Genomic DNA, 13314 nt, shown 5'->3' on the forward strand with positions numbered 1-13314 from the left:
CTGGGACCCCCCAAAATCACCTGAACCCCCCAAAATTTCACCTGAGACCCCCAAATTCACCTGGGACCCCCCCAAAGTTCACCTGGAACCCCCAAAGTTCACCTGGGACCCCTTAAAATCATCTGGGACCCCCCAAATCCATCTGGGACCCCCCAAACTTCACCTGGGACCCCCCAAATCCACCTGAGATCCCCCAAAATCCACCTGAGACCCCCCAAAATTCACCTGAGACCACCCAAAGTTCACCTGAGACCCCCAAATCCACCTGGAACCCCCCAAACCTCACCTGAGCTCCCCCAAATCCACCTGGGACCCCTTAAAAATGACCTGGGAAGCCCCAAATCCACCTGAGACCCCCCAAAATTACACCTGGGACCACCAAACTTCACCTGGGAGCCCCCAGACCTCACCTGAGCCCCCCAAACTTCACCTGGGAGCCCCAAATTCACCTGGGACCCCCAAACCTCACCTGAGATCCCCCAAAGTTCACCTGAGACCCCCAAAGTTCACCTGCGACCCCCCAAACCTCACCTGAGCTCCCCCAAATCCACCTGGGACCCCTTAAAATCACCTGGGACCCCCCAAATCCATCTGGGACCCCCCAAAGTTCACCTGGGACCCCCCAAATCCACCTGAGATCCCCCCAAACTTCACCTGGGACCCCCCAAACTTCACCTGAGACCCCCAAATCCACCTGAGATCCCCCAAACCTCACCTGGGAGCCCCTCAAAATTCACCTGAACCCCCCAAACCTCACCCCCCAAAATCCACCTGAACCCCCCAAAATCCACCTGAGACCCCCCCCAAATCCATCTGAGACCCCCCCAAAGTTCACCTGGGACCCCCCAAACCTCACCTGAGCCCCCCCCCCGCCCACCTGAGCCCCCCCAAAACCGCCCGGACCCCCCAGAACCAGGCGAGGCCTTTAGAAAACACCTTTAATGGGGGCACAGGTAATAAATAGGGGGGCTCAGGTGTGCCCAGGTGTGCCCAGGTGTGCCCAGGTGTGCCCAGGTGGGCTCAGGTGGGCTCAGGTGGGCCGGGGGGGTCGTCTCAGGTGGGTCCAGGTGGGATCAGGTGTGCCAGGTGCACTCAGGTGCAGTTCAGGTGTGTCCAGGTGAGGCTCGGGTGTGCCCGGGCGCACCCAGGTGAGGCTCAGCTGTGCCCAGGTGTGCCCAGGTGCGCTCAGGTGAGGTTCAGGTGAGGCTCAGGTGAGGCCCAGCTGTGCCCAGCTGTGCCCAGGTGCGCTCAGGTGCGCTCAGGTGAGGTTCAGGTGAGGCTCAGCTGTGCCCAGGTGCGCCCAGGTGTGCTCAGGTGTGCCCAGGTGTGCCCAGGTGTGCTCAGGTGCGCCCAGGTGCGCTCAGGTGAGGCTCAGCTGTGCCCAGGTGTTCCCAGGTGTGCTCAGGTGTGCCCAGGTGTTCCCAGGTGTGCTCAGGTGCGCCCAGGTGCGCTCAGGTGAGGTTCAGGTGAGGCTCAGGTGAGGCCCAGCTGTGCCCAGCTGTGCCCAGCTGTGCCCAGGTGTGCCCAGGTGTGCCCAGGTGCGCTCAGGTGAGGCTCAGCTGTGCCCAGCTGTGCCCAGGTGCGCCCAGGTGCGCTCAGGTGAGGCTCAGCTGTGCCCAGGTGTGCCCAGGTGTGCTCAGGTGCGCCCAGGTGCACCCAGGTGAGGTTCAGGTGAGGCTCAGGTGAGGCCCAGCTGTGCCCAGGTGCGCTCAGGTGAGGCTCAGCTGTGCCCAGGTGTGCCCAGGTGCGCTCAGGTGAGGTTCAGGTGAGGCTCAGGTGAGGCCCAGCTGTGCCCAGCTGTGCCCAGCTGTGCCCAGGTGTGCCCAGGTGTGCCCAGGTGAGGTTCAGGTGAGGCTCAGCTGTGCCCAGGTGTGCCCAGGTGCGCTCAGGTGCGCTCAGGTGAGGTTCAGGTGAGGCTCAGGTGAGGCCCCGCTGTGCCCAGGTGTGCCCAGCTGTGCCCAGGTGTGCCCAGGTGCGCTCAGGTGAGGCTCAGCTGTGCCCAGGTGCGCCCAGGTGCGCTCAGGTGAGGCTCAGCTGTGCCCAGCTGTGCCCAGGTGCGCTCAGGTGAGGCTCAGCAGTGCCCAGCTGTGCCCAGCTGTGCCCAGGTGCGCCCAGGTGCGCTCAGGTGAGGTTCAGGTGAGGTTCAGGTGAGGCTCAGCTGTGCCCAGCTGTGCCCAGGTGCGCTCAGGTGAGGCTCAGCTGTGCCCAGGTGCGCCCAGGTGCGCCCAGGTGCGCCCAGGTGCGCTCAGGTGAGGCTCAGCTGTGCCCAGGTGCGCCCAGGTGCGCCCAGGTGCGCTCAGGTGCGGCAGCAGAAGCCGCAGCCGCGGTTGCGGCAGCAGTTGCAGCAGAAGGAGCAGAGCGGGAAGTGGGGGCTGTGCCGGCGGCGCCGCGCCCAGGTGAGCTGCAGGTGAGGGGAAGCGGCTCAGGGGGTGGGGCCCGGGGGGGCCCTGGAACCCCAAAATCCAGGTGAGGTTACCTGGAAACACCTGAAATCCAGGTGAGGTTACCTGGGAAACCCCAAATCCCAGGTGAGGTTACCTGGAAACACCTGAAATCCAGGTGAGGTTACCTGGAACCCCAAATCCCAGGTGAGGGACACCTGGAAACACCTGAAATCCCAGGTGTGAATACCTGGAACCCCAAATCCCAGGTGAGGTTACCTGGGACCCCAAAATCCAGGTGAGGTTACCTGGGAAACCCCAAACTCCAGGTGAGGGACACCTGGAAACACCTGAAATCCCAGGTGAGGGACAGCTGGAACCCCAAATCCCAGGTGAGGTTACCTGGAACCCCAAATCCCAGGTGAGGGACACCTGGAACCCCAAATCCCAGGTGTGAATACCTGGAAGGCCAAAATCCAGGTGGGGTTACCTGGAAACACCTGAAATCCAGGTGAGGTTACCTGGGAAACCCCAAACCCCAGGTGTGAATACCTGGAACCCCAAAGTCCAGGTGGGGTTACCTGGAACCCCAAATCCCAGGTAAGGTTACCTGGGACCCCAAAATCCAGGTGAGGGACACCTGGAACCCCAAAGTCCAGGTGAGGGTTACCTGGAACCCCAAATCCCAGGTGTCACCTGTCACCCCAGTCCCAGGTGAGGTCCCCCCGCACACCTGGCGCTCACTCACCTGCCCATCCCCCATCGGGCCCGGGGCTTTCGGCTCCAGCGGCGACTCCGGGGCCACCTGGGGCTGGGGGGAGGGGACAGGTGTGACCCCCCCAAATCCAGGTGTGAATCACCTGAGCCAGGTGTGACCCCCCCCCCAAATCCAGGTGTGACCCCCCCAAATCCAGGTGTGAATCACCTGAGCCAGGTGTGACCCCCCCCCAAATCCAGGTGTGACCCCCCCAAATCCAGGTGTGAATCACCTGAGCCAGGTGTGACCCCCCCCAATCCAGGTGTGACCCCCCCCAAATCCAGGTGAGCATCACCTGAGCCAGGTGTGACCCCCCAAATCCAGGTGAGCCTCACCTGAGCCAGGTGTGACCCCCCAAATCCAGGTGTGAATCACCTGAATCCCCCCAAATCCAGGTGTGACCCCCCCCAAATCCAGGTGAGCATCACCTGAGCCAGGTGTGACCCCCCAAATCCAGGTGAGCCTCACCTGAGCCAGGTGTGACCCCCCCAAATCCAGGTGTGAATCACCTGAATCCCCCCAAATCCAGGTGTGACCCCCCCCAAATCCAGGTGTGAGTCCCCTCAATAACCCCAAATCCAGGTGTTCCCCCCCGCCCAGGTGAGCCTCACCTGCGCCAGGTGTGATTTCCCCCCAAATCCAGCTGTAAACCCCCGATCCAGGTGTGATTTCCCCCCGATCCAGGTGTGATTCCCCGCCCGGATGAGCCTCACCTGCGCCAGGTGTGATTCCCCCAAATCCAGCTGTGAATCACCTGAATTCCCCCCAATCCAGGTGTGACCCCCCCCGATCCAGGTGTGATTTCCCCGCCCAGGTGAGCCTCACCTGCGGCAGGTGTGAATCCCCCAAATCCAGGTGTGAGTCCCCTCAATAACCCCCGATCCAGGTGTGATTCCCCCAGCCCAGGTGAGCCTCACCTGCGCCAGGTGTGATTTCCCCCCAAATCCAGCTGTAAACCCCAAATCCAGGTGTGATTTCCCCCCGATCCAGGTGTTCCCCCCCGCCCAGGTGAGCCTCACCTGCGCCAGGTGTGAATCCCCTCAATAACCCCAAATCCAGGTGTGACCCCCAACCCCAGGTGAGCCTCACCTGCGCCAGGTGTGAATCCCCTCAATAACCCCCGATCCAGGTGTGATTTCCCCCCGATCCAGGTGTTTCCCCCCCCGCCCAGGTGAGCCTCACCTGCGCCAGGTGTGAATCCCCTCAATAACCCCAAATCCAGGTGTGATTTCCCCCCGATCCAGGTGTTCCCCCCCCCGCCCAGGTGAGCCTCACCTGCGCCAGGTGTGCGGGCCCCGCGGCGCTCCGCAGCAGGAGCAGCAGCAGCAGCAGCAGGTGGGGGAGGGGCAGCACCTGCAGCGGCCTCATCGCGTCCCGGGGGGGGGCGCGGCCCCTGCGCACCTTTTATCCCCACCTGGCCACGCCCACACACCTGGCCACGCCCATTCCCGGCCCCTCCCACACAGCCCCGGCCACGCCCATTCCCGCTTTGGGTGGAAAAACGCCAAGTTTGGGATTCCCGCCGGCCGGGGGGGGGGCTCGGGTGTACCCCAGGTGTGTCCAGGTGTGTCCAGGGGGGGTTCAGGTGTGTCCAGGTGTCCCCCAGGTGTCCCCCAGGTGTCTCTCAGGTGTCCCCAGGTGTGTCCAGATGTCCCCAGGTGTGTCCAGGGGGGGTTCAGGTGTGTCCAGATGTCCCCAGGTGTGTCCAGGGGGGGTTCAGGTGTCCCCAGGTGTGTCCAGGGGTCCCCAGGTGTCCCCAGGTGTCCCCAGGTGTGTCCAGGGGTCCCCCAGGTGTGTCCAGGGGAGGTCTAGGTGTCCCCAGGTGTCCCTCAGGTGTCCCCAAGTATCCCCCAGGTGTCCTCAGGTGTGTCCAGGGGGGCTCAGGTGTCCCCCAGGTGTCCCCAAGTGTCCCCAGGTGTGTCCAGGTGTCCCCCAGGACACGTCCCCATCAGAGGGGACACTGGGGAAAAATGGGGGAAATGGGATTGGGGACATTTGGGGACATTTGGGGACATTGGGGACATTGGGGACATTGGGGACATTTGGGGACATTGGGGGACATTTGGGGACATTTGGGGACATTGGGGACATTGGGGACATTTGGGGACATTGGGGGACATTTGGGGACATTTGGGGGACATTGGGGACATTTGGGGACATTGGGGATAGTGGGGACATTGGGGGGATTGGGGGACATTTGGGGACATTTGGGGACATTTGGGGACATTGGGGACATTGGGACAGTGGGGATTGGGGACATTTGGGGACATTTGGGGACATTTGGGGACAGTGGGGACAGGGGGGACAGAGGGGACAGGGAGGACAGAGGGAACATTGGGGACAGTGGGACAGTGGGGACATCGGGAAAAATGGGGGAAATGGGATTGGGGACATTGGGGGACATTTGGGGACATTTGGGGACATTGGGGACATTTGGGGACATTGGGGACATTGGGGACATTTGGGGACATTGGGGGACATTTGGGGACATTTGGGGACGATGGGGATAGTGGGGACATTGGGGGGATTGGGGGACATTGGGGGACATTTGGGGACACTGGGGACATTTGGGGACATTGGGGACATTTGGGATAGTGGGGACATTGGGGATAGTGGGGACATTGGGGGACATTTGGGGACATTTGGGGGACATTGGGGACATTTGGGGACATTGGGGACATTGGGGACATTTGGGGGATTGGGGGACATTTGGGGACATTGGGGACATTTGGGACATTGGGGACATTTGGGGACATTGGGGGGATTGGGGACATTTGGGGACATTGGGGACATTTGGGGACATTGGGGACATTGGGACAGTGGGGATTGGGGACATTTGGGGACATTTGGGGACAGTGGGGACAGGGGGGACAGAGGGGACAGGGAGGACAGAGGGAACATTGGGGACAGTGGGACAGTGGGGACATCGGGAAAAATGGGGGAAATGGGATTGGGGACATTGGGGGACATTTGGGGACATTGGGGACATTGGGGACATTTGGGGACATTTGGGGACATTGGGGACATTGGGGACATTTGGGGACATTGGGGACATTGGGGACATTTGGGGGGATTGGGGACATTGTTGGGGGGATTGGGGACACTGGGGACGGGGGGAGGGACCTTGGGGACATTTGGGGACATCGGGGAAGGGGGACGTGGCTGGGGGGGAAGGTGACACCGGGGAGGGGGACACGGGGACACCGGGGGGGTGGCAGTGTCCCCGGGGGGGGGGGGGGTGGCAGTGACACTGAGGGGTGACAGTGACACTGAGGGGGTGGCAGTGTCCCCAGAGGGGTGGCAGTGTCCCCGGGGGGTGACAGTGACACTGAGGGGGTGACAGTGACACCGGGGGGGTGGCAGTGTCCCCGGGGGGGGGGTGGCAGTGACACTGAGGGGGTGGCAGTGTCCCCAGGGGGGGTGACAGTGTCCCCAGAGGGGTGACAGTGACACGGGGGGGGTGGCAGTGTCCCCAGGTGGGGGTGGCAGTGTCCCCAGGGGGGGTGACAGTGTCCCCGGGGGGGTGGCAGTGACACGGGGGGGTGACAGTGTCCCCAGAAGGGTGACAGTGACACTGAGGGGGTGGCAGTGTCCCCAGAGGGGTGGCACTGTCCCCAGAGGGGTGACAGTGACACTGAGGGGGTGGCAGTGTCCCCAGGGGGGGTGACAGTGTCCCCAGGGGGGGTGGCAGTGTCCCCAGAGGGGTGGCAGTGTCCCCAGGGGGGGTGGCAGTGTCCCCAGAGGGGTGGCAGTGTCCCCAGGGGGGGTGGCAGTGTCCCCAGAGGGGTGGCAGTGACACGGGGGGGGTGGCAGTGTCCCCAGGGGGGGTGACAGTGTCCCCAGGGGGGGTGGCACTGTCCCCGGGGGGGGGTGGCAGTGTCCCCAGGGGGGGTGGCACTGTCCCCGGGGGGGGGTGGCACTGTCCCCGGGGGGGGGTGGCAGTGTCCCCAGGGGGGGTGGCACTGTCCCCGGGGGGGGGTGGCACTGTCCCCGGGGGGGGGTGGCAGTGGCGCCGCTCTGTCGCCGCTGACGGTGACATCGGGAGGGGACAGCGGGGACGTGGCGGGGGGGACACCGGGAAGGGGCACGCGGTGGCCTTGGGGACATCGCGGTGGCCTCGGGGGCGGTGGCACCGAGGGACAGCGGGGACAGACGGCGGTGGCGCCGCGCGGTGGCCTTGGGGTGGCGCCGACGGGACGAGGGGGTGGCAGCGGCGGCGACAGCGGCGGGACACCGGGGTGGCACCGCTGGGGACACTGGGGTGGCACCGGGGTGGCACTGCTGGGGACACTGGGGTGGCACCGGGGTGGCACCGCTGGGGACACCGGGGTGGCACTGCTGGGGACACCGGGGTGGCACCGGGGTGGCACTGATGGGGACACCATGGGGACACCGGGGTGGCACCGGGGTGACACCGCTGGGGACACCGGGGTGGCACCGGGGTGACACTGCTGGTGGCACTGCTGGGGACACTGCTGGGGACACGGGGGTGGCTCTGATGGGGACACCGGGGTGACACTGCTGGTGGCACTGCTGGGGACACCGGGGTGGCACCGGGGTGGCACTGATGGGGACACCGGGGTGGCACCGGGGTGGCACTGATGGGGACACCATGGGGACACCGGGGTGGCACTGATGGGGACACCGGGGTGGCACTGATGGGGACACCGGGGTGGCACCGGGGTGGCACTGATGGGGACACCATGGGGACACCGGGGTGGCACCGGGGTGACACCGCTGGGGACACCGGGGTGGCACTGATGGGGACACCGGGGTGGCACCGGGGTGACACTGCTGGTGGCACTGATGGGGACACTGCTGGGGACACGGGGGTGGCTCTGATGGGGACACCGAGGTGGCACTGATGGGGACACTGCTGGGGACACCGGGGTGACACCGAGGTGGCACCGCTGGGGACACTGCTGGGGACACCGGGGCTGGCACTGGTGGTGACACCCACGGTGGCACCGATGTGACACTGATGTGACACTGATGTGACACCGATGGTGGCACTGCTGGGGACACTGATGCCACCAATGGTGGCACCGATGTGGCACCGATGGTGACAGTGGCAGTGGTGGCAGTGACAGGGATGGGGACAGGGACAGAAACGGGGACACGGCTGGGGACAATGATGGGAACATGGGGACAGGGACAGGACAGGGACACGGACAGGGTTGGGGACATGGGGACAGGGACAGACGCAGGAACAAGGGACAGGGGACAGGGATGGGGACATGGGGACAGGACAGGGACATGGGGACAGGTTTGGGGACAAAGTTGGGGACAGAGGGACAGGGACACGGACAGGATTGGGGACAGGGACAGACACAGGGACAAGGGACAGGGACAGGGACAGGGATGGGGACAGGATTGGGGACAGGATTGGGGACAATGATGGGGACAGGGACAGGGGACAGACACAGGAACAAGGGACAGGGATGGGGACACGGGGACATGGGGACATGGGGACACGGGGACAGGGGACAGGATTGGGGACAATGATGGGGACAGGGACAGGGGACAGACACAGGAACAAGGGACAGGGATGGGGACACGGGGACATGGGGACATGGGGACACGGGGACAGGGGACAGGATTGGGGACAGGGACAGGGTTGGGGACATGGGGACAAGGGGACAGGGGACAGAAACGGGGACAGGATTGGGGACAGGGACAGGGCTGGGGACATGGGGACAAGGGGACAGGGACAGAAACGGGGACAGGGGACAGGATTGGGGACAATGATGGGGACATGGGGACAGGGACAGGGGACAGGGACAGGGTTGGGGACAGGATTGGGGACAATGATGGGGACATGGGGACAGAAATAGGGACAGGGATGGGGACACGGGGACATGGGGACAGGGGACAGGGACAGGGGACAGGGACAGGGTTGGGGACAATGATGAGGGCATGGGGACAGGGACAGAAACGGGGACAGGAGACAGGGACAGGGGACAAGAATGGGGACAGGGGACAGGGACAGGGGACAGGGATGGGGACAGAGTTGGGGACAGGAGACAGGGACAGAAACGGGGACAGGGGACAGGGACAGGGGACAAGAATGGGGACAGGGATGGGGAACAGAGTTGGGGACAATGATGGGGACAGGGACAGGGGACAGGGTTGGGGACAGGGACAGGGACAGGGATGGGGACACGGGGGTGGCACCGGTGGGGGGGTGGCACTGTCCCCAAAAGGATGACACTGAGAGGGTGGCACTGTCCCCAAGGGGTGACAATAACAGGGGGGGTGGCACTGTCCCCAGAGGGGGTGACAATGACAGGGGGTGACAATGTCCCCAAGGGGGGGTGGCACTGTCCCCAAGGGGTGGCACTGTCCCCAAGGGGTGACAATAACAGGGGGGGTGGCACTGTCCCCAAGGGGGGGTGACAATGTCCCCAAGGGGTGATGGCACTGTCCCCAAGGGGTGGCACTGTCCCCAAGGGGGGGGGTGGCACTGTCCCCAAGGGGGGGTGGCACTGTCCTGGGGGGGTGGCACTGTCCCCAAGGGGTGGCACTGTCCCCAAGGGGGGGTGGCACTGTCCCCAGGGGGGGTGGCACTGTCCCCAAGGGGTGGCACTGTCCCCAAGGGGGGGTGGCACTGTCCCCAGGGGGGGGTGGCACTGTCCCCAAGGGGGGGTGACAATGTCCCCAGGGGGGGGTGACAATAACAGGGGGGGTGACAATGTCCCCAAGGGGGGTGGCACTGTCCCCAAGGGGTGACAATAACAGGGGGGGTGGCACTGTCCCCAGGGGGGGGTGGCACTGTCCCCAAGGGGGGGTGGCACTGTCCCCAAGGGGTGGCACTGTCCCCAAGGGGGGGTGGCACTGTCCCCAAGGGGTGTCACTGTCCCCAAGGGGGGGTGGCACTGTCCCCAAGGGGGTGGCACTGTCCCCAGGGGGGGTGGCACTGTCCCCAAGGGGTGGCACTGTCCCCAAGGGGGGGTGGCACTGTCCCCAAGGGGTGACAATAACAGGGGGGGTGGCACTGTCCCCAAGGGGGGGTGGCACTGTCCCCAGGGGGGGTGGCACTGTCCCCAAGGGGGGGTGGCACTGTCCTGGGGGGGTGGCACTGTCCTGGGGGGGTGGCACTGTCCCCAAGGGGGGGTGGCACTGTCCTGGGGGGGTGGCACTGTCCCCAAGGGGGGTGGCACTGTCCCCAAGGGGGGTGGCACTGTCCTGGGGGGGTGGCACTGTCCCCAAGGGGGGGCACTGTCCCCAAGGGGGGGTGGCACTGTCCCCAAGGGGGGGTGGCACTGTCCTGGGGGGGTGGCACTGTCCCCAAGGGGTGGCACTGTCCCCAAGGGGGGGTGGCACTGTCCCCAGGGGGGGTGGCACTGTCCCCAAGGGGTGGCACTGTCCCCAAGGGGGGGTGGCACTGTCCTGGGGGGGTGGCACTGTCCCCAAGGGGGTGGCACTGTCCCCAAGGGGGGTGGCACTGTCCTGGGGGGGTGGCACTGTCCCCAAGGGGTGGCACTGTCCCCAAGGGGGGGTGGCACTGTCCCCAAGGGGGGGTGGCACTGTCCTGGGGGGGTGGCACTGTCCCCAAGGGGTGGCACTGTCCCCAAGGGGGGGTGGCACTGTCCCCAGGGGGGGGCACTGTCCTGGGGGGGTGGCACTGTCCCCAAGGGGGGGTGGCACTGTCCCCAGGGGGTGACAATGTCCCCAAGGGGGGGTGGCACTGTCCCCAGGGGGGGTGGCACTGTCCCCAAGGGGGGGTGGCACTGTCCCCAAGGGGTGACAATGTCCCCAAGGGGGGGTGGCACTGTCCCCAAGGGGGTGGCACTGTCCCCAAGGGGGGGTGGCACTGTCCCCAAGGGGTGGCACTGTCCTGGGGGGGTGGCACTGTCCCCAAGGGGTGGCACTGTCCCCAGGGGGGGTGTCACTGTCCCCAAGGGGGGGTGGCACTGTCCTGGGGGGGTGGCACTGTCCCCAAGGGGGGGTGGCACTGTCCTGGGGGGGTGGCACTGTCCCCAAGGGGGGGTGGCCCTGGCGCCGCTCTGTCGCCGCTGACGGTGACAATTGCGACATTCGGGGTGGCCCCGGCCGCGCCCCTCCCCCACCCCTCCCCTCCCCCACCCGCCCCAACCCCAAAATTTCGGCTTTTTTGGGATTTTTTGTGGGATTTTTTGGTGTTTTTTTATGTTTTTTTTTTTATTTTTTGGGTTTTTTTTTTTTTTTTTTTTTTTTTTTAATTCTTGGCGCTTTTTGGGTTATTTTTGTTTTTGTTTTTTTTTTTTTGTTATTTCTTTGGTGTTTTAATTTGCTTTTCTCTTGTTTTTTTGGAGGGATTTTTGTTTTGGTTTTGGTTTTTTTTTTGTTTTTTTTGGGTTTTTTTGGGGGGGATTTTTCGAGTTTTTTGGGGGTTGTTGGGAATTTTTTAGGTTTTTTTTTTTTTTTTTGTTTTTTGGGGGATTTTTTTTGTTTGTTTTGTTTTGGGGGGATTTTTGGTGGGTTTTTGTTTTTTGTTTTTTTTTTCTTTTCCCGGGCTCACCCCTCCCCCAACATCCCCAAACTCCCCAATTTTGGGATTTCTCTTTTTTCGGATTTTTTTTTTTTTTTAGTTTCTTTTGGTTTTTTTTGGGTATTTTTTGTGGTTTTTTTTTTTGTGTGTGGTTTTTTTTCTGGGGTTTTTTTTTGGTGGGGGTGGTTTGGCTAATTTTTTTTTTTTTAAATAATTTTTTGGAGTTTTTTGCGTTTTTTTTCTTCCACCTCCCGGGCTCTCCCCCTCCCTCACCCCTCCCCTCCCCCAACATCCCCAAACTCCCCAAATTTAGGGAATTTTTTGTTTCTTTTTGTTTATTTTTTGGGGGGGATTTGGCGGTGGATTTTTTTTTTTAATTTTGTTTTTGGGGGGTTTTTGGGTGTTTTTTTTTTTGTTTTTTGGGGGGGGTTATGGTGGGGTTTTTTTTTGTTTTTTTTTCTTTTTTTTTTTGGTTGGTTTTTTTGTGTTTTTTTGTGTGTGCTTTTTTTTGTTTTTTGTTTGTTTGTTTGTTTGGTTTTTTTTTTGTTTTTGTTTTTCCATTTCCCGGGCTCACCCCTCCCCCTCCCCTCCCCCAACATCCCAAACTCCCCAAATTTTGGGATTTCTCTCTTTTTTTTTTTTTTTTTTTTTTGTTTCCTGGTTTGTTTTTTTCAGCGTTTTTTGGTTTTTTTTTGTTTTTTTTTTAATTTTTTTGGGGAGGATTTGGCGGTGGATTTTTTTTTTTAAATTCTCTTTTTGGGGGTGTTTTTTGGGTGCTTTTAAATTGTTTTTGCTTTTTTAAATTTTTTTGTTTGTTTTTTTTTGTTTTGTTTTTTTTTTTTTGTTTTTTGTTTTGTTTTTTGGGTTTTTTTTTTTGTTTGTTTGTTTTTTTTGGTTTTTTTTGGGTTTTTTTTTTTTTTGTTTTTTGGGGGTTTTTTTTGTTTTTTCCATTTCCCGGGCTCGCCCCTCCCCCACCCTCCCCCTCCCCCTCCCCCTCCCCCGCCCCTCCCCCCCCGGTGCGACACAAAAGCAGCGCGGGAATGAATTAATTACAATCACGGTAATTACAAACGGGGGGAGGGGCGGGGGTGGGGGAGGGGTCCCCGCGGGGGTGGGGGAGGGGTCCCCGCGGGGTGGGGGAGGGGCCGCGGTCACTGCGGGGTCCCCTCGGGGGTCCCGTCCAGGCCCCGCTGCTGCAGCTGCGCCCTGAGCGCGGCGTTCTCGCCCTTCAGCTCCTCCACCTGGCCCGGAACCGCCCGAAATCAGCCCAAAAAAACAGCCCAAAATTCACAAAACAACCCCCAAAAATCCCCCCAAAAAATCCCCCCAAACCCCCCCAAAACAGCCCAAAAATTCACAAAACAACCCCCAAAAGTACACACAAATAACCCCAAAAAAACAGCCCAAAATTCACAAAACAACCCCCAAAAGTACACACAAATAACCCCAAAAAAAACCAAAAAAATCCCCCCCCAAAAAAACCCCAAAATTCACAAAACAACCCCCAAAAGTGCACAGAAATAACCCCAAAAAAACAGCCCAAAATTCACAAAACAACCCCCAAAAGTGCACAGAAATAACCCCAAAAAACCCAAAAAAATCCCCCCCCCAAAAACCCCAAAATTCACAAAACAACCCCCAAAAGTGCACAGAAATAACCCCAAAAAACAGCCCAAAATTCACAAAACAACCCCCAAAAGTGCACA

The 13314-nt window shown here is 61.2% G+C and overlaps 1 protein-coding gene across 1 annotated transcript; it reads left to right on the top strand.

Annotated features, from left to right (window-relative positions):
- Positions 1-941: 941 nt before the first annotated feature.
- LOC128783394 (uncharacterized) lies at positions 942-2295 on the top strand. The gene is made up of 9 exons (XM_053934034.1): positions 942-1107; positions 1233-1385; positions 1426-1477; positions 1509-1650; positions 1704-1765; positions 1808-1837; positions 2014-2054; positions 2106-2136; positions 2220-2295. Exons 1-9 carry the CDS (start codon positions 942-944, stop codon positions 2251-2253), a joined length of 711 nt encoding a protein of 236 aa, XP_053790009.1. The 3' UTR covers positions 2254-2295.
- Positions 2296-13314: the final 11019 nt, after the last annotated feature.

This window comes from Vidua chalybeata, unplaced genomic scaffold (assembly GCF_026979565.1).
Source record: "Vidua chalybeata isolate OUT-0048 unplaced genomic scaffold, bVidCha1 merged haplotype scaffold_303_ctg1, whole genome shotgun sequence".
In the NCBI taxonomy this organism is placed as follows: Eukaryota; Metazoa; Chordata; class Aves; order Passeriformes; family Viduidae; genus Vidua; species Vidua chalybeata.